General features: G+C 51.0%; 1 protein-coding gene across 2 annotated transcripts in view; it reads right to left on the reverse strand.

The window, feature by feature from the left end:
* Positions 1-1,772: 1,772 nt before the first annotated feature.
* Positions 1,773-17,734, reverse strand: part of TEKT3 (tektin 3) — a 62,506-nt gene continuing 46,544 nt past the window's right edge. Inside the window, exons 4-8 of one of the 2 annotated variants that reach the window (XM_032498842.1) lie at positions 15,165-15,235; positions 12,657-12,800; positions 9,615-9,837; positions 8,307-8,461; positions 1,773-2,113 (exon numbers count right to left, since the gene is read on the reverse strand). In XM_032498842.1, the coding sequence (XP_032354733.1) occupies positions 1,897-2,113; positions 8,307-8,461; positions 9,615-9,837; positions 12,657-12,800; positions 15,165-15,235 (810 nt within the window). In that variant the 3' untranslated portion in view covers positions 1,773-1,896. The remainder of the gene's footprint in view (positions 2,114-8,306; positions 8,462-9,614; positions 9,838-12,656; positions 12,801-15,164; positions 15,236-17,734) is intronic. The other variant, XM_032498843.1, reaches the window with a different exon arrangement.

The following is a 17,734-nucleotide window of genomic DNA, read 5'->3' on the forward strand; positions in this document are numbered from 1 at the left end:
TATATCAAGGCATCTAGTGAGTCTAGAAATATGGAAGATTTTTATTTTCTTCCTTTGCATGTCTGTGTCTCATCTTTTTGTTGAAGTACAGTTGATTTACAGTATTAGTTTCAGGTGTACAACATAGTGATTCAATATTTTTATAAATTATACTCCATTTAAAGTTATGGGATTAACAGATACATGCTACTATATATATAAAGTAGATAAACAATGAGGTCCCACAAGGAACTGCATCCAATATCTTCTAATAGCCTAAAATGAAAAAGAATGTATGTATATGTAAAACCGAATCACTACGCTGTACACAGAAACAGACACAACATTGTAAATCAACTACACTGCAACTGAAAACATAAAAAATAAGTAAAAATAGTCATTACAGCATAGCGGCTGTATTCCCTGTGCTGTGCAGTATGTCCTTGACACTTACTTATTTTATACAGAGCGGTCTGTATCTCTTAATCGCTCACCCCATCTTGCCCCTCCCTTCCCCCTCCCTTCTTGTAACCACTGCTTTGTTCTGATGTCTGTGAATCTGTTTCTGTTTTGTTACATTCATTCATTTTCTTTTTTAGATTCCAGTAAAAGAAGTCAGACAGAGAAACATGAATATGTTACTGCTTGTATTTCTGGAACTTCCGCAAATGGTATTTATCGTTTTGAAAGACACTAAAGGCAGAGTTTTAAAAGGTGATGTTGTGCATGAAGAGCTAATGACATGGAAGCCCATTTATAATATTTGAATAGGGAGAAGGAGATTACAAGTCAGCGGTGTGGCCCCAAATATTGTTATTAATTATGAATTTAAATAGAAGCCTTACATGCCACACCTACTTGCAAAGAAATATAAATAGTGCAAGTTACCTATGTAAATAAATGTTATATACACATATAAAAGTCACACAAAAAGACTGAACGCACATACCATAAACTGCTGGCAAACGTCAGGGACTATTTCTGGGTGTTGTGATAGTGAGTACTTTTGAGGGGTTCTGTGTGTGTGTGTTTTCTCTATTTTCCAAAATACGTATCAGTAAATGTTAGTGATAAAGAAAAAGTTATTTAGGAATAAATCAATAACCCTGAGATAACACAGAGCCTCCTAGAGCGTAAGCAAAGTGCGGATTCCCAGCCGACCTAGCACCCAAGCCTCCATTCACCCTGGACTCGGCATCACTCGCACATGGAGAGGTAGCCGGTCCCGCCCATTTCCTGTAACACGTTCTGCATTTCTCCTTCCACAGCCATCTCTCCGGCTCCCTTTCCTCGCTCAGTCGTTGCTTGACAAGGCCGTGTCCCTGCGCAGAGCTGTGCGTCACTCCCCCAACTCCTGAACCTGGGGGTGAAGCCCCTCCCCCTTTCCAGTCGCCCACCCTATTTTCTCATATGCACCCACCTGCGTTATGACTCACAAACTGGTCTCCCTACCACTGTCCCCGTGCAGCTAACTTTTTCCATCTTCGCCCTTGCTCAGACTACCCCGACCACCACCTCCCCACAGACCTGTCCCCCTCTGTCCGCCTTTCCCTGGAGGCACAGCTCAAAATCCGCCCTGGGGGGATTCCTGACCCCACGGCCTCCGAGAAAACACATTTCTCCTTTCCGGCCCATTCCTGTTACACAGAGAACACCAAAAGCACTGCGAATAATCTTGTTCACCTGGTCTATTACATTGGTCATATTTCTCTAGCCCAGAAGCCCAGTAAATCGTAGAGAATTAAGGTCTGGACACAAACGAAAGGTTTTCCAAGACAGGAGCCCGGTACATGTCTATCAATACGATCCTTTAATAAAGTGGGTGCATCAGGGCTCATGCCGTGCGCGCACGCGCCCCGTTTCCGCCTTTCCTGCTCCCGCGGGGAGCCGGTTGGCGGGGGGGTGGGGGTGGGGGTCCTAGCAGAAGCCCACCAGCCGCAGGGTGCTGGGGAAGCTCTTGCGCATGCTCATGCACTTCTCCTGGTCGATGTACAGGGTGTTGGCTTTGACCGCCAGGTCGTGCTCCAGGGTGGCCTTGGTGTGGACCAGCGACTGCAGAGTGTCCTCCGCGTCCCTCAGGCGCTGCTGCAGGGTCTGGATGGTGTCGTCCACCTCGTGCACCTCGCTGACCAGGCTGCGTGGGCAAGAGGCACCCGTTAGGCTAGCGGAGGTCACCCTGGCGTTAACGCCACCAGGGGCGCCTGGTTAACTGACTTCCCACTGCTCCTGCGGCTGCTGGGCTGGGCCCACGCCAGCCGCGAGCCGCACACGGGTCCCACCAACGGCAGAACTACTTCAAGTCGCAAAGTCGCCAAGGACGCAGCACCTGTGCATGGTCCTCTCAGACCAGAGCCCCTCCCGTGGTCTGTGCCCAGAATCCAAAAGGCACACCAAGCACCTCTGGGGGACACCAGCAAGTGTTCCTGCACACATTGCACACGTATGTGAAACATGACACATACAAAGAGGGGAAGCTTTTCAACATCTGACGTTTTTTAGCAGTAAAGATGGGGAAAATCCAAAGAGCTTAATCGTTCTGCACGTACTTTCTCACTGAAAATTGTTTATACAGTCGGGAAGAGGGAGGGCCCAACTTTATTCAGTGGCTAGAACTCAGCCCTACCTGCTACCTATCCTGCCAGGGTGGAGGGTTAGTGAACCGGGCACTCTGCCAGTTACAACAACGCCCCTCCCCAGAGCACCGCCCCCGGAGCAACGCCTCAGGCTTCCAGAGTAAATATCGAAATGACAAAAACCTAACAGACATGACACTGATCATGCAGCAGTCAGCCACCCAAACCATCAAACAAGTTACAGCTCTGATTCTGCTGAGAGAGAGAGGAAAAAGGGCATCGTTTCACGGGGAGAGTCTAGCAGCTCCTTGTCCGGTTATTTTAAATGATACTGTTTTGATTTTTATGTCTTTGATTATTAGCGAACCTTTCCTAAGTATCTGCCGGCATTTGCATTTTTTCCGTGATCTGCCTCTCTCTGTCTTCTGCTCATGTTTCTACTGGGGGTCACCAATCACCTTAAATGTTCGCAAAGAGCTCTGAAACGATTAGGCGTATTCATTTTTTCTGTCTGTTAAGCTTGTGGCAAATGTTTTCCCTAATTTGTCTTTCGCCTTTTAATTTTGTTCATGATGTTTTTGTTATAGACAAGATTTCAATTTTTAGTAAGCTAAATCTTTCTTTTTCTTTGTGATTTCTTCTGTTGTGTGTCTATTTAGAAACTCTTTCTCTTCAGTTAAGCAAGGACTCCTTTACCCACTGATTTGGCCAGTAACATCCAAAGGATATGGCCACGTGGTCAGTCAAGAAATAGACTAGGAAACAGGTTTACAAAAAGGCAGTAATGGGTGGAGGGTGTGGCTCAGTGGCAGAGCACATGCTTAGTATGCACGAGGTCCTGGGTTCAATCCCCAGTACTTCCAGTTAAACAAATAAATAAATAAACCAAATTTACCCCCCCACCAAATATAGAGTGTTAAAAAAAATTTTTAACTGGCTGTTAATTCGCGAAATCTGGAAACCCCACCACAGGAGCCGATACAGTACAGGCCCAAAATGGGCTCTCGCAGAATATTAATTCAAGATGACACCTAAGCCACAGTCTTTCTACTCAAAACCCTCTCCTTTTCCTAAAGGACAAACTGTCAGTGCATCTAAGGAGGTGCACCGAATCAGTGTGGTTCAGGTTGGGGGGGGCAGGAAAGAGGCTCTTATTTTGCACCCCGTATAGGTCGCTGGTGTTTGAATTTGTTTCAAAATCAGAGCGTATCCCTGCCTCACGTGTGAGTTTAAACAAAGTGAAGACTTTGACATAAAAGGACGAAGGAACGGCTTCCCCATCGTGTCATCCTGTGCTGAACCGCATCATGAGAGAACAAGGGGGACCGTGAACACCTGACGGCAGTGGACACTGTGGCCAGATGACAGAATACTACGCAGGCGGCACTTTCTAGAAAAGAATTAGCTCTTGCCTTGGGGAGGGAAACTCAGAATCGGACGCTGGTTGGCAAAGTCAGGATGTGGAACCCTCCTGCCACACCACGGAGATTCTGTTCACGTGCCGGGGGCGGGTCACACTGGTTATCCACCCAAGGCAAGGGGGATAAGGACGGTTTTTATTTTTTTCCTTTCATTTTCTGATTTGCTATCAAGAACAGATACAACTCTTAAAGCCAGAGAGAAAACAATAAGTAATTTTCAAAAATGAAACACAATTTCTAGGGACTTGACCTCTCTGACCTCTAGAGAGGGGATGGGAAGCGACCCGGCTGACGGGCAGCGCAGCGGGCAGATGTCGCAGCTCCGTCCGAGGCCTCGGCAGACGAGCAGAGGTGGTTCGGAGACTCCCCAGGACCGCTCTGCAGGCCCACCTCCTGGGCACGGCAGGCCGGGCTCACCCAGGCCAAGGTGGGGAAAGGAGCAGACGTGTCACCAGTCCCCCAGGCCCCCTGCCTGTCCCATCTCAGGCAGTGGTGACATCATCCTTGCCAGTGCTGAAACCAAAACCCTGTTCGTCCTTGACCCCACCCTCTTCCTCGCATCCCGACATCCCTCAGTCGTAAAATCCTGGTCCCCCGCCTCACCAGGCACCCTGCACGCCCTTCCTCCCAGCCTACAGGCACGTCCTCCAATGTGCTTGCTGTTTCCGACCTCAGAGCCTACACCCTTGCTACGCCCCCGGCCCAGAACGCTCTTACCCGACTCTTCCTCCCACAAATGCATGCCACCCTCAAAGCCCGCGTGGACAGACACTTCTTAGGGACATCCCTCCCACAGCCCTGGGACTAGTTCCACAGCCCGCAGGCCGTGTGTCCCGGGAGCACCGACCCCCTGCAGTCCTTGGGGTGCCTTCCAGCTGCCAGGCCCAGAGAGGCAGCACCCACCGCCCCACCGGCAGCTGACAGGTACGCAAAAAACGCTCATTGGGTGAAGACCAACTTCCGTGTCCTCAGTGACGGAGGTCCCTACGGGAGGTAGGGAGCTGCCCGGAGGCCCACATCCATGAGGTCTCCCAAGAACAAGAAGCAGACCCCGGGCAGTGAAGAGGGAGCACAGGCCAGAGGGAGCCACCTGCAGCCAGCCCGAGGGCGAGCGCCCCTGCAGAGCGCCCAGAAAGGCTCACGGAGGCAACAACAGAGCGAGACAACGTCCACACCATGCACCCCCGTCCATCTTAGAGCCCGTCTGCCCTCTTCCAACGGGGAGGGAAGGAATTGAACGTGAGTGCTGGCATCTCTTTTGGTCTGGGACGGGCATAAGCACTCCATCTGAGACCTGCTCTAAGAGCATGTTTTGGTGTCGTTGTTGAGGTCCAGTTGGATTTTTTGAAAGTGAGTTCCTTTTTTGAAGATCCCAGGGTACAAAGCATCACTAGCAAAGAAGCAGACCTTCAGAGAGGCTGCTAGAGCCAGCCGGTGATGGGGTCTCTGAGGGCAGGCTGTTTATAGCCACGCCAGCCTGCCTCCCGTCTCCCACTCCCGTTGAGTGGCTTCCGCGACCTCAGAAGGAGCCCTGAATCCAAAGGCAGGGGTGGAACAGGATGATTTGACAGCCTTCACTTCTTGCAGCCAAATGCTCGTCTAGTAGAAAATTTATCAGTGACAGATCTTCTGAAAAAATATGCATTAAAATATCAATTGTTTTAAATTAATTAAAGGAATTCAGGGTTCTCAGGACACAGGCAGTTAACATCCTTGTTTTTCCCGTGGCTGCGTGAAGGCGGCCCAGTGGCCCGACGCCTCCCTCAACTTGCACCGTCACAAACACGTTTCTCCTCATCGGTCAAGGCCGCGTTTCGCTCTCAGTTTCTTATTCTTGGCAGAGGGCAGAGAGCTGTTCTGCTGAAACCACTCATTTTGGGGGAGTTAGAGAACTGAAAAACGTTTTGCGTTCAAATACAAATAAAACCACCACACTTAAAAAAAAAAATATATATATATATATATATATACACACACACATCAAGATGAAGTAAAGCGAAGCCTGGTCTGGCCCACCACCAAGGATGCCAACGGAAACGTTTAGAATTACTCTTCAAAGAACCCGTTTCAAAAGCTTCAAATGAAGAAAAAGTCTCGAAATGAAAATAGCACATTTTCTCAAGGCCTCACTCCCCTGAGTCCCTGGTCCTTATTTTTAATTCATCTACAGGCCCGAGGGCTGCGGTCAGAATGAGCATTTGAACAAGGAAAGTACTCCCCTCCCCCCATAATCATCCTGAAATCCGCCGTTGTTACTCGAGGACCATATTTTTGGCAATGATATTTTACCGAGAAATCTTTGCAGAAACAAAAGTCGGTTTTGTCCTGAAGTCAGTAAAGGGGCAGAGGAAACAGACACCCTACAGGGTCGGCAGGAGGGAAAGGAAAAGCAAATTCTGCTCAGCCGTGAAGGGGGAGAAAAGACTGAAAGTCACCCAGCTTCTCAGGGGCAGCTGGGAATGAATGGCCCGTTGTGTAATAGCGCGGGTAAGTCAAAAACGTCAAAGCAGGCCGCTGCCCGAAGCCCCTCTAAAAGGCGACATCTCAGCATCCGACACAGACGACACGCGCGCCACCCGTGTACGGGGCTCTGCAGGCACGCCGCCGCCTCCGTGACCCTCAGTGCCACCCGCCGTAGAGAGAAGGGTGGGGAGCCAGCACCGGTCTTGCTGACCCATCCCACGTGGCTGTTGAGAAGGCCAGATGAGCTCGGGCACAGGACAGGAGGGACGGCAAAAACACCGTCCGATGAAAGACGGAGGAGCAGAAGCGAGTCGTTGGCTTGGCTGAACGAAGCTCTTCCAGGAGACAGGCAAGGGGTCAACCTCTGCCTCTCCCGCTTCCCTAGAGGTGCCAAATGGGCCAAGGCCGCCAGGCCGCTTCTGCCTCAGTCTCCTTATTTGTAAAACGAAGATAATGAAGGAGGTAAAGTAGGCAGGACCGTGTCCAGCACCGAGCAAGACCAGTAAATGGAAGCGGCTGCAGTTGCTGCCACCATCACCATCTTCATCATCATTCTCATCATTCTCGGCCTCACAAACATGCTGTCCCCTGCAGGGAACCCACAGCCTCAGCCCACCGCTGGGCTCTTAGGTAAGAGCTCAAAGACGTTCTGGCCCCAGGATGTGAGGGAGCTCCACTGCTGGAGCAGGCGCAGGGCAGGGCTGGCGGCGTCTCCCGCTGCAGCGGGGGAGGGGGGTTGGAGTTCGAGTGCTGCCCCTTGTTCCTCCGGTGGCTATAAATTTGATTTGCTTCTGCATGACGTGCTTCAGGACCTAAGAATAGCAGTGATGGAATCCAGAAGGCGTCAGGCAGGCAGGTACTGGGGAATAAGAAACTGGAAAGGAAGCCAGAAGGGGGGTGGGGGTAGGGCTGGGCCAACTCCACACAAGCCCATCCTGAAAGGAACCTCCCAAGTTAAAACAATAAGAATAAAATACACCTCGTGTTTAGCAGAGAAGAGTGTGGCTGAACTCTGAAGGGAGGTGCTTCATGAAAAAGGCCGGCTGCTTTCAATTCCTGCTGAGAGCGGAACAAACTGAAATGCACCTCAATGAGCCATCGAGGGGCTGGGGGGTCGTGAGGACGCTTCTAACAAGGGCCTCAGGTATTAACCGCCCCAAGAGGCCGATGAGAGCAACGGTGAGAGGGGATGGTCGGTGCACAAGTCCCTTTTCTGACGCGTCCAGGACACCGCGTAGCTCACAGCGTCCAACCTCCCTGCTGCTTCCGAGACCAGGAATCTGGAAACCCCAGAGACTCCAAGGAGGTGCAAAGGCCCCCACCGCCACCTCGCCCCCTGGATGAGGCCAAAGTTTGTTCACACTTTGCTTGTGTGTGTGTTGAGGTCATTTCCTTTTTTCTCCAGTGGTACAAAATACATAGTGCAACATTTACCACCTCATCTCTTCCTAAATACACAGCTCATGGCATTAAGTACATTCACAGTGTTGTGCAAACTTCCACCCGGAGACCGTCCTCTCACCCCAGACTGCAGCTCGGGCTCATTCACCACTAACCCTCGTTACTGACGCTTTAAAGAAAAGTCCCGCCCCGGGGTCACCCTCCGACCTTCCACATCCCAGCGCGCTGCAGACGCACCTCAGCATCTCAGAGCTGCAGGCGGGCTGGGAGTTCTCCCAAGAGCCCGCGCTGCCCCCAGCTCCCGGGGCTCCCTGTCCTTGTCGTCCCCCCCCCAGGGCCCCTCACTCCCTCGCCGTCCCATCCCCCGACCTGTCTCACTGTCCCCTCTACCTGGTCTCCCCCAACAGGGCGCCCCTTCCCCACCATGCCCCTCGCCGCTCCCCCCAGCCCCACGCCGGACGCCCCTCACCGCAGCTGCGCCATGTCCCTGCACAGCTCTATGTTGGGTCTCCTGGTGCGCTCATCCAGTCTGGTCTGAGCCACCTTCAGGAAGGCAGACTTGTCCCTGATGGCCTTCCTGACGGACTCGATGGTCATTTCAGTCTGGAAAATCTCCTGCAGGGTCTGTACAAGGAGAAGCAAACACCGGGGGCTTGGGTGCTGTGCCCTCCCCATCTCGTGCATTTGGGGCCCCCTGCCCCCCAGATGGGAAGCGGGGTTCTCCTCCCTCCAGCCCCATCCCCGCACCTGCGCCGGCTCCAACCACCTTTCCAAGCTTCTCTCCCAGGACACACACCATCCCTGCCAGCCAGCCTGATCTCTTTGCAAGCCTGACTCAGCCTCTGACTGGCTACCTCCCGAGGCTTCGCCCACGATGTGGCCCCACCAGCATGTTCACTTTTCCTCCAAACCCCAAAACAATTTCGTATTGGTCATTTGGCAACCACCATTTGTAGCTTCCTGGTGTTACTAGCTGTGCATGAGCTTTGCATGTATGAGGCGCATCTTCTCCACGAACCTAAGCTTTCTGGAACAAAAACTACAGGTTCCCCTTCCCTCTGCCCTTCACAGAATGTAGCACGCTATCTGGCCCCACAGCTGTCTGTGGCCCAAAGACACCATGAGAAGGGAAGGGAAGTCACTGCAGCCCGGGGCACACACGGCGCCCGCGCTCCGGTGCTGTCACGGTCGACAGTGCAGGGTTCTACACGCAGCACAGTCCTCAGAAATCAGAGGAGCTCTGAGGCTGACGCTAAACAAAGTAAGGGCTCCTTGTTTAGCTTGAGACGCACCGACTGTGCCTACGTCCTTCATTTGATTGTCATTATAAACCACTTGCCCTAAAGCACTCGAGAACGTTCCACACCAGAGACATGGGAACCACGTAACAGCTTCCGGGACTTGGCTTTGTGCTCCAGAAAAAGGCCTGAAATAATTTCACAGCAAACATGCCTCCCATATGTTCTAATAATAAATTCACCTCCTAGTTACAAACAGAGACTCGTTACGCTTTCATGACAGTCCTTTGGCTTCTACTAAAGGCTAGGAACCTTTCGTGACACCGTGCACTCCTCGCGCCCCCCACGCCAGCAGGTGCCAGCTTCACGTGGACGCCTGGCTACCTGGCTGAAATACGGGTGCGCTTCGTACCGGGCTCCACTTCTCCTAGGCTGTGTGGCCAGGAAGTCGTGTGCTTTGCGCTGGGACTCTGTGGTCCCGGAGCCCCCGCCCCCCTCGATCCAGGGCAGCTGCGGGGGCCCCGCCAGGCTCGGCTTACCTTCGCCAGATGGATCTGGGTCTTATTTTTAGCGTCTGCAGTCTCAGCGATGCGGCTGGTGAAGGCCAAGTTCACTTTGTTGAACTGATTCCACATCTCGTTGGCCGTCACCACCAGGAGGTTCTGGATGTCGTCCCGTAGTTTGGCCGAGGCAGCTCGCTCGCTCTGGGAGCGAAGAATGCTGTCGTCGGTAAATTTGGCCCAGGACTCGGGCACTGAGACCCTGAGAAAGAAGGAAGTAGAACCAGACGACGGTGACAATGATGAATCAGCCTCGACAATCCGCAGGCAACCATCCATCCCGAGAGAAAAAGGCCCAGATCACCTGATCCTGGTTTTACTGGGTGAAACGTAACCATCAGAGCAAAGCTCATTTATTTATTAATTTAGGGTAGCCAGTTATTTATTTATTTTTAAAAATGTACATATATGTACTGTTCATTGTTCCTAAGAACAGAATGGAGCATCAGGTTTTTAAACTTACGTAGTTATCAAAGGAATAAAGCCAACCACAAAATGAGAATCAACAGAATGCAGTAAGCCGGTCACAAAGGACAGTCAGGTGTGCTCGCACACGTTCAAGAAGTCAGTCATCAAGTTATAAATAATAAATAGGTCGTTTATGTCCTTTTTTTTTAGATTCCACATGTAAGTGATGTCATACAGCATTTTTTATTTACTTTTAATTTATTATTTTTTAAATGGAGGGACTGGGGATGGAACCCAGGACCTCATGCATGCTCAGCACACACTCTACCACTGAGCTGTACCTTCCCCTTCCCCAAAGCAAAGCTGACTTTAAACTTCTCTTACTTGCTCCTTGTTTACCTTACTTTCTGTAAATCCACAGCATAAGCCAGGTCCTCTGCCAATGTGGGGGGAAGGGGTTGATGGAGAGTGTAGTTCATTAGAAACATGTCTCACTGGCCCAACAAGCATTACGGAAAAGTATTCGACCTCGAGAGCAATCAAAGAAGTATTAAAGAAAACAGCGACGTCCTAATAACCCTTTGTCAGAACAGTGAAGAGCGAAGAGAGTGGTAACTTTCTGGTGAGCGTGTTTAGAAACGATTCTCTCCTAGCCCACCGGTGGGGAGAGTGAACTGGTGCCCCCGTGCTGAGGGCGCTGTAAACCCAGAGCCTTTCAGGTGTGCACGTCGAGGAATCGCTTTTACTTAAATATTAAATATAATTGAGATATAACACAATGTCCGGTGTGCCTCATAATGACCTGATTTATGTGCACGCTGTAAGATGGTCACCACAGTAAGTCTAGTTAACATCCATCACTTACAGTCTTTTTTCTTGTGATGAGAACTTTTAAGATCTACTGTCTTAGCAACGTTCAGACAACACGGTATTGTTAACCAGAGTCACCATGCAGTACGTCCCATCCCCAGGACTGAACACACGGAATGCTTCCTGACTTTGCCCGTCAGCCCTGTGCAGGCGCCCTGCAAATCTTTCATCATTTCTGTGTTGGTATGTGTGCCACCGAACAGGGCACTACAAACACTGATCAGGAGGGAATACTCCAACGATGTGCGTGTGAGGGTATCTGTTTTAAGCAATATTTAAATGCCAATCTCTGAAAAACTGGAAGCACCCTAAAATGTCCAAAAGTAAAGAAAAGTTGACTAAGTTATGGTACATTCTGAAAAGTAATCCAAGGCGGAGGACGTAGCTCAGGGGTAGAGCACGTGCTCAGCGTGCACGAGGTCCTGGGTTCAATCCCCAGCACCTCATTAAAAAATAAATACATAAAAATAAACAAGCATAATTACTTCCCCTCCTGAAAAAACTTTTTAAGTAATGCACACAGCATGTAGACTCACACTGTAGAGGAGAATTTTCACAAACAAGGTTTCTGCTGTATCACTAAGTGAAAAAAATCAAACAGGCTGTAACAAACAGTGCGTGTGCAATAATACCATTCTTTAAAAATTTAAGTCTTCATCGCCATGCGTAGAAGAATACCGCAAGGACTGGCGGTGAGTTAGCACTGGGCGTCTCTGTGAGACAGGCGTACAGCGACAGATCTTTGCTTGATGAGGGAACAAGGGTATCACGTGAGACTCTTACTGTCGCCCTGAGGTTTTAGCTCGGGCCACAGCCCCGACACTCTGCAAGGCCAAGAATCCCTGCTGGAAATCGAGGCCGGTAGTTTGAAGAGGGCCAGGTGGTCAGGGCGTGTGCTGGGACCCCAGCCCGCCCCACCCTGGAAGGAGAACAGGAAGCTGCGTCCTGCTCACCTCAGGCCCAGGAAGAGGCATTTCACTGGGACCACTGAGGACCTAGGATCTGAATCCGATTCACGCCTGGAGGTGGCACTTGCTGCTGTTTGTCACAGGAGTACCAAGAGAGGGGCTGTTCTGGGCTGGCCAGCCTCACGGGAAAGAATCCACTGCGGGTCACTTTGAAGAGGGGAAGGGCATGAGCGCGGGAAGGAGCACAAGGAAACGCTTTGGGGGATGATGGAGGCATGGCAGCTGCGCGGTCGCGGTCACACAGGCGCAGGAATTCGCCAGAACGCGCCGAAATGGCCTTTACACCGAACGCATTTTAGCGTAAGTGAATTTCACCTCAGTCCGGTTGATTTTTTTTTTCTAAGATAATGCGTGGAGACCATCAAGCCAAGGCTGCATCCAGGAGCCTGGCAAAAAATCCCATTGACAGAGCAAGGCTAACAAGCCCTGGCGGAAAGAATCATGAAGCGCTGAGCCGTTTCTCAGCCTGGGCCCCGCCCCGCCCCCACCCTGCCGCCCGGGCACCCCACACACTCGTACCATTTTATTTTCTTTATGCTTAACTGTGTTTTCTAGGTTTTCTGCATCAAGCGGGCGCTGTTTTCATAGTTAGAAATACAAACAAGTCTTCGTTTACCCTTTTGTAAAGGACGCAAGAGACGTGCGTCCTGAGGACTGGCTCAGACGAGGCCGTCTTCCCTCTCCCCCCCCCCCCCGCCCCCCGTGACCTCCGACGTAGCCTGTGCGCTGCACCGTTTGAAAGGAGGGGTGAACGAAATGTCGCCGAAACACTCACGTCGCGTCCACGCGCTCCACTCCGCGGAAGAAGCTGACGCCGTCCGACGTGTTGCGCAGGTGGTGGCACTTGTCGTCGATGCGGTAAGCCGCCTGTTTGTCACTCAGGTCCTTCTCCAGCTCGTGCTGGGAAGCTCTGTTGGCTCTGAAACGCGGAGGGCAGACGCAGCTTCAGGCTCAGGTCCCGTGTCCCACCCCCACCCATGACAGCTCTCCGGGTCGCTCCTCCTCCTTCACATAATATCCAACCTCTCCACGAGATGAGCGTCCCCTGGAGACGTCCGCACGTGTGAGTGATTAGAACCCTGCCCGCACTGCCCGGTCCGGGGACAGAAGAGGTCCCGTATTCGGGGCGCATCTTCCTAACCCACAAACCGCTCCAGACAGGGCGCTGGTTTGGAGTAACCTGTCCACAGCTGGACCTCCCTTTCCCCTTCAACATCCTAACGTCTTCCGTCTCCATTCTGGGAGTAATTCCCTGAGACAGTATGAAGTATTTAGAGCCAGCCTCCCTCCCTCTGTAAACGACCTCAGTTTGTGGTGGTGCTGGGCGGGAGAGGTCTGCCAGGAGGTGGAAACTGAGGGTCAGAACCAACCTCCGGGGCAGGAGTCAGAGTGCTTGGAAAGAGAGGAGGAATGGGTGGCCCCCCCCCCCCCAGGCTCATGCTCCAGCAGCCACCCTCCCGGGAAGGAAGACGAATTGGTGGGTTTGAGATGCGTGGTGCTCCTGCCCTGCCAGGCAGGGGGGGACCCACCCGGGACCCACCCGGCCGGCAGCTCAGTGCCAGACACAGGCCCATGGGGCAGGCGTGGGCGACAGGTGAGCCACGTCCTGACTTGTGGAGTGGTTCATCCAGCGAGTAACTCTAGGGTGCCGACGGTGTGCCTGAGACGCACCACGGAGAAAGCAGCCGTCTCGTCCCTAGAGGGGCTCACAGCCTCCTGCAGGTGACAGGCCGGACTCAGAAGGGGTAAGCAACTCGAGTGGTTCGTCAGCAGCACAGCGCAGAAAACACCGCAGCAGAAGAGGGGCTGGGAACGTGAATGAGGATTTTAAACACAATGGTCAGGGTAGGGCCCCTTGAGAAGGTGATGCTTGAGCAAGGACGTGAAGAGCAGGGCCCAGGTGGACCCTGGCGGGAGTCAGCTTTTCCTCGCAGTGAAACGAGAACCCACTGCTTTACAAGTTTAAAGGATCAGTCTGTGCTGGGCTGAGCAGAGACCGCAGGGGACATAGAGACCCCGTTAGCAGGCGGATGCCAAGCAAGTGCACACGCAGAGACAGAGCCGTCTGCACAGGCCTGAAGCGGGGCCGCGCAGGAGGCGGTCTGGGCCGGAGCTGTCGGGGGCAGCAGGCAGGAGCAAGAAGAGCCAAGGACACGGAAGGTGGGCAGCAGATTTTAGTCGAGGGAAAAAAAATGAGGATTAGGAACTGGACCGGAAGGAAACAGAACAGAACAATGACTGGAACCGCGCTAAACTGCTTCTGCAATTCCCAGAGAGCAGAAGCAAGAAATTAATACCAGAGCTGCCCTGCCTTGTGTTTACAGATGAAGTAAACCGTCCAGTTACCCAAGCCATGCGCGGTCAGTCATCCTCAACCCATCTGGAGCCCTCCTCACCAATTTCTGAATTAAAGAGCCCCTTCCCGTGGCAGCCTGAGGAGAGCTCAGCCTGCAGCCCTCCCCGGCTGCCGCCGCGCCCACCCTTGGACGGGGCAAGCAAGCGGGAGCGGCACCTCGCTCCTTTGGCTGCCTCGCCGATGTCCCTGAGAGCATCGGCAGGGGCAGAATCACCGCTTCCTTTGTGTGGCACGGTCGACACTACTTCTTTCCAAGGCTGTAACCAAATGAATGCTGACCTTTCTATCCCTGTGAGGCAGCAGGCTCAGCCAATACAGCTTCTATGCTGAGAGCTGTCATCATTGCTCCAAACCTTCCTCTGACTTATTTTTTGCCTCAAATGCCCCCATAAATATTAAGTACCTACTATCTGCTATTGCCAAGAAAAGAAGAATTTGCCCTCTGCTAGGGAGCAAACAGCTACAGTGCAGCGGATGCAGTGAACGCAGCGGTATAATCGCGGCAGCAAGGAGCAGGGACCAGGGTGGCCAGGAAAGCAGAGAAGGCTGAGTTTTTAAGGAGGAAGGGAAAGTATATAGAAAAGTGCTCCACAGTTCATCACTTTCCAAGTGTTGGGCTGAACATACACAAGTCCATCTCTTTCAGAGGATAAAAGTCTTTTGAGTTAAAAGAAATCTTAGCCACACTCCAAGTTAGGGGGAAGAAAAATCCTTTTGAAAGCATTGCAAGAATTACTTCTTTAAAGAAAAATTTAAAGCAAATTCTCCAAGCCCTTATCTTAACCTCTAAATAAAAACGTGTATGTGTGTGGGGGTGTGTGTCCCCAGATGAGAAATCCTTGTGTAGGACGCTAAGAGAAATCTGACTGGGAGGCGTTCCATGACAGACTTGTAAGTGTATAATACAATTGTATATAAATGTCTTACGCCAGCTGGGCAATGGCTTTGTCCAAGTGCATCTTCATTCTTTCTTGACAACACAGAATAATATCAACTTCCTACTCAATTGAAAAAAAAAAACCACATTAATGTTTTGATTATTGAGCGTAACATTCAAAGTCAACAATGTAACAAAACAGGAAGGAAAACTTTGTTTCTGGGGAAAACAATTCTACACTCACTTTTTTACCTCTGGGCCCTCATGATATTACTGTCGAAATATTAGACTGAGGTTCAACCTTTACAGGGCGATAGAGAATTTGTTACGGAATAAGTTGGGATCAGGGGGAAATTTTTAGGAGTTTTCTTTATTATTTTGTCGCTAGTCCTTAATTAAAATAATCCATCAGTCGAATTCGGGTGATGGGCAAGGTTGAATGTAACACATGGCTTCTTCTATCCTAAGTATTATTCCAAGAAAAGCAAATCTGGGCGGGAAAAGGACAGTCTAAAAGGGACTTCTCTCTGGTAATGCATGTGACCTCCATAAGACCCGGCTTGTTGTTGCAGAGAGAGGCCGACTTCCACCCTGGAGGCCAGCCCTCGCCTCCATCCTGCCTCTGCCCTGCAGCCCAGCTCCTGTCCTCACCTGAAAAGCTGCATTATCCATGCCTCACATGTGGCATCTTGATGCTTCTGGGATGTATATGCTGTTGCATAACAGTGTTGTATCAGATATAAAATATATATATATTTTTTTTTAACCAGTTTGGCCCTTGCCTTTCTATTTTGTGTGTGGTGTTTTTGATATACATTCATGATTCCTATGATGTCAAGCAAGCAAACATTCCCTTTTGGTTTCTGTCTTTGTTAATTTGCTTTAAAGTCCTCTTCGTGCCAATGTTAATTATTACTCAATTATATAATCTTCTTAGTCTTTTATTGTTCAATTGGTTAGCATAAAAATATTATGCCTCAAGTTTGTTTCAGTGATAACCCCCCTGCGTGATTCTTTGGTACCCTGAATTAATGGAGTAAACGAAAGACTAAATTCCCACGACGTTACCAGACGCCCCGCCCTCGCAGGGAGCAGAGACGTCTCGCACGTCCTCCGCGTGGGCTGTGCGCGCCTTAGACGTTAGCGTCGTTCAGTCTTCATGTTTCTCTGTGGCTTGCTGTGTGTGTGTGTAGCTGTTTCAGGGAGGTACTGGCAAAGGATTCATGGAACACTCTTAGAAAGCACCACTTAAAACCCCAAATCCTCGTGCGCTTTTACGCTATGGTGCACAATGCACGTAGAGGGGATTTCTGGAACTTTTAGTGGAAAAAATGCATTTAATGAGATTCTTGCTATAAAAAAAAAATCCTTCAAGACTCATGTTTATATTTGAACTTAAATAATGTCATATGGTGAACATCACGGAGGCAGAAAGCTTCATGGAAACAGGGAATGCCTAAAAGCAAAGACTTTTGGAACTGTCCCCAGTGTTCATTTGCCTGTTAGTCTGTGCTCATGCTTGAGGCCGGCCTGGGAGTGCCTCCATGGCAGCAAATGCAGGGCACAGGCCTTGTTCCCTCCAGCGCCCGTGAGAAGACAGTTTACAGGACGGTGATGCGTGCAGGGAGAAGGCAGGATGTAAGAAGAGCCTGGATGTGTTCAGACCTGTAGCTGCTGCCTGACACCCACAAACACGAAAGTCAGGCCAGAAAATCCAAGAACCACACATTAAGAGCCTGTCAAGTGGGTCTCTCCCTTCTGGATCCTGAACTTGGGGAGAAATAATAGAACCAACAAACAAAAGGGTCACAGTCACCTCTCTGAGTCTCTCAGCATCTCAGTGACCAAAATGAAGAGATGGTGACTTAAGATGGAAAGTGAACAAGGAATCCCAGCCAGTGCTCTGAAGAACCTTGAATTAATCCTATTCGTGGAGCAGCTGAAGCCTTCACAAAGCATCTCATTATGGTTCTCCTCTCGGGCACGGTCATCTTGGGATGGGGTGGGGGGCTGGGGAGGTGGGATAGAGATTTCACGGCCTCGGGCTTCCCTTCACCTCAAGCGAAGCCCCCTGTGGCCTCACCCTCCTGGGTCTCACGTGGCATGGCGGTTAAAGACATGCCCTGGCATCCGGCAGCCCCGGTTCAGATGCTGGCTTTGCGAATGCTGGCGCAAGGAGCAAAGGCAAGTTATAAACGAAGGGTGATAACACCCACCCTTCCGGGCTGTTGGGTAGATAACTCTGTGCCTCGCGGATGTTACCACTTCAGTGAATGGTAAGCCTTATGATGTGGTGACGCAGCCGGTCAGCATGATTTTAGCACTTGATTCTCAGCTCCACCCTGCTCTCAGCTGAGGAACACCGGCCAGGTCACGAGAACACTGAGTTCTGACCACAGATGGGGCCGCATGCCGATTCTCGGCTCTGTCCCAAGTTATTGCTGGACGATCGTTTCTTGGACCTCATTGTTCAATCCAGACGCTGCTTCCTGCGGACGGAGGCTGCATACGCGGTTCTGGGCATCCGTGTTAAGTGAGCCTTTCTACGTTACACTGCCACCCTCCTAGCAGGTAGAACAGGCTACTGAAGGCAAACTTTTAAAATCAAACTGCAGGGGGA

Source organism: Camelus ferus, chromosome 16 (assembly GCF_009834535.1).
Source record: "Camelus ferus isolate YT-003-E chromosome 16, BCGSAC_Cfer_1.0, whole genome shotgun sequence".
NCBI classification, from domain to species: domain Eukaryota; kingdom Metazoa; phylum Chordata; class Mammalia; order Artiodactyla; family Camelidae; genus Camelus; species Camelus ferus.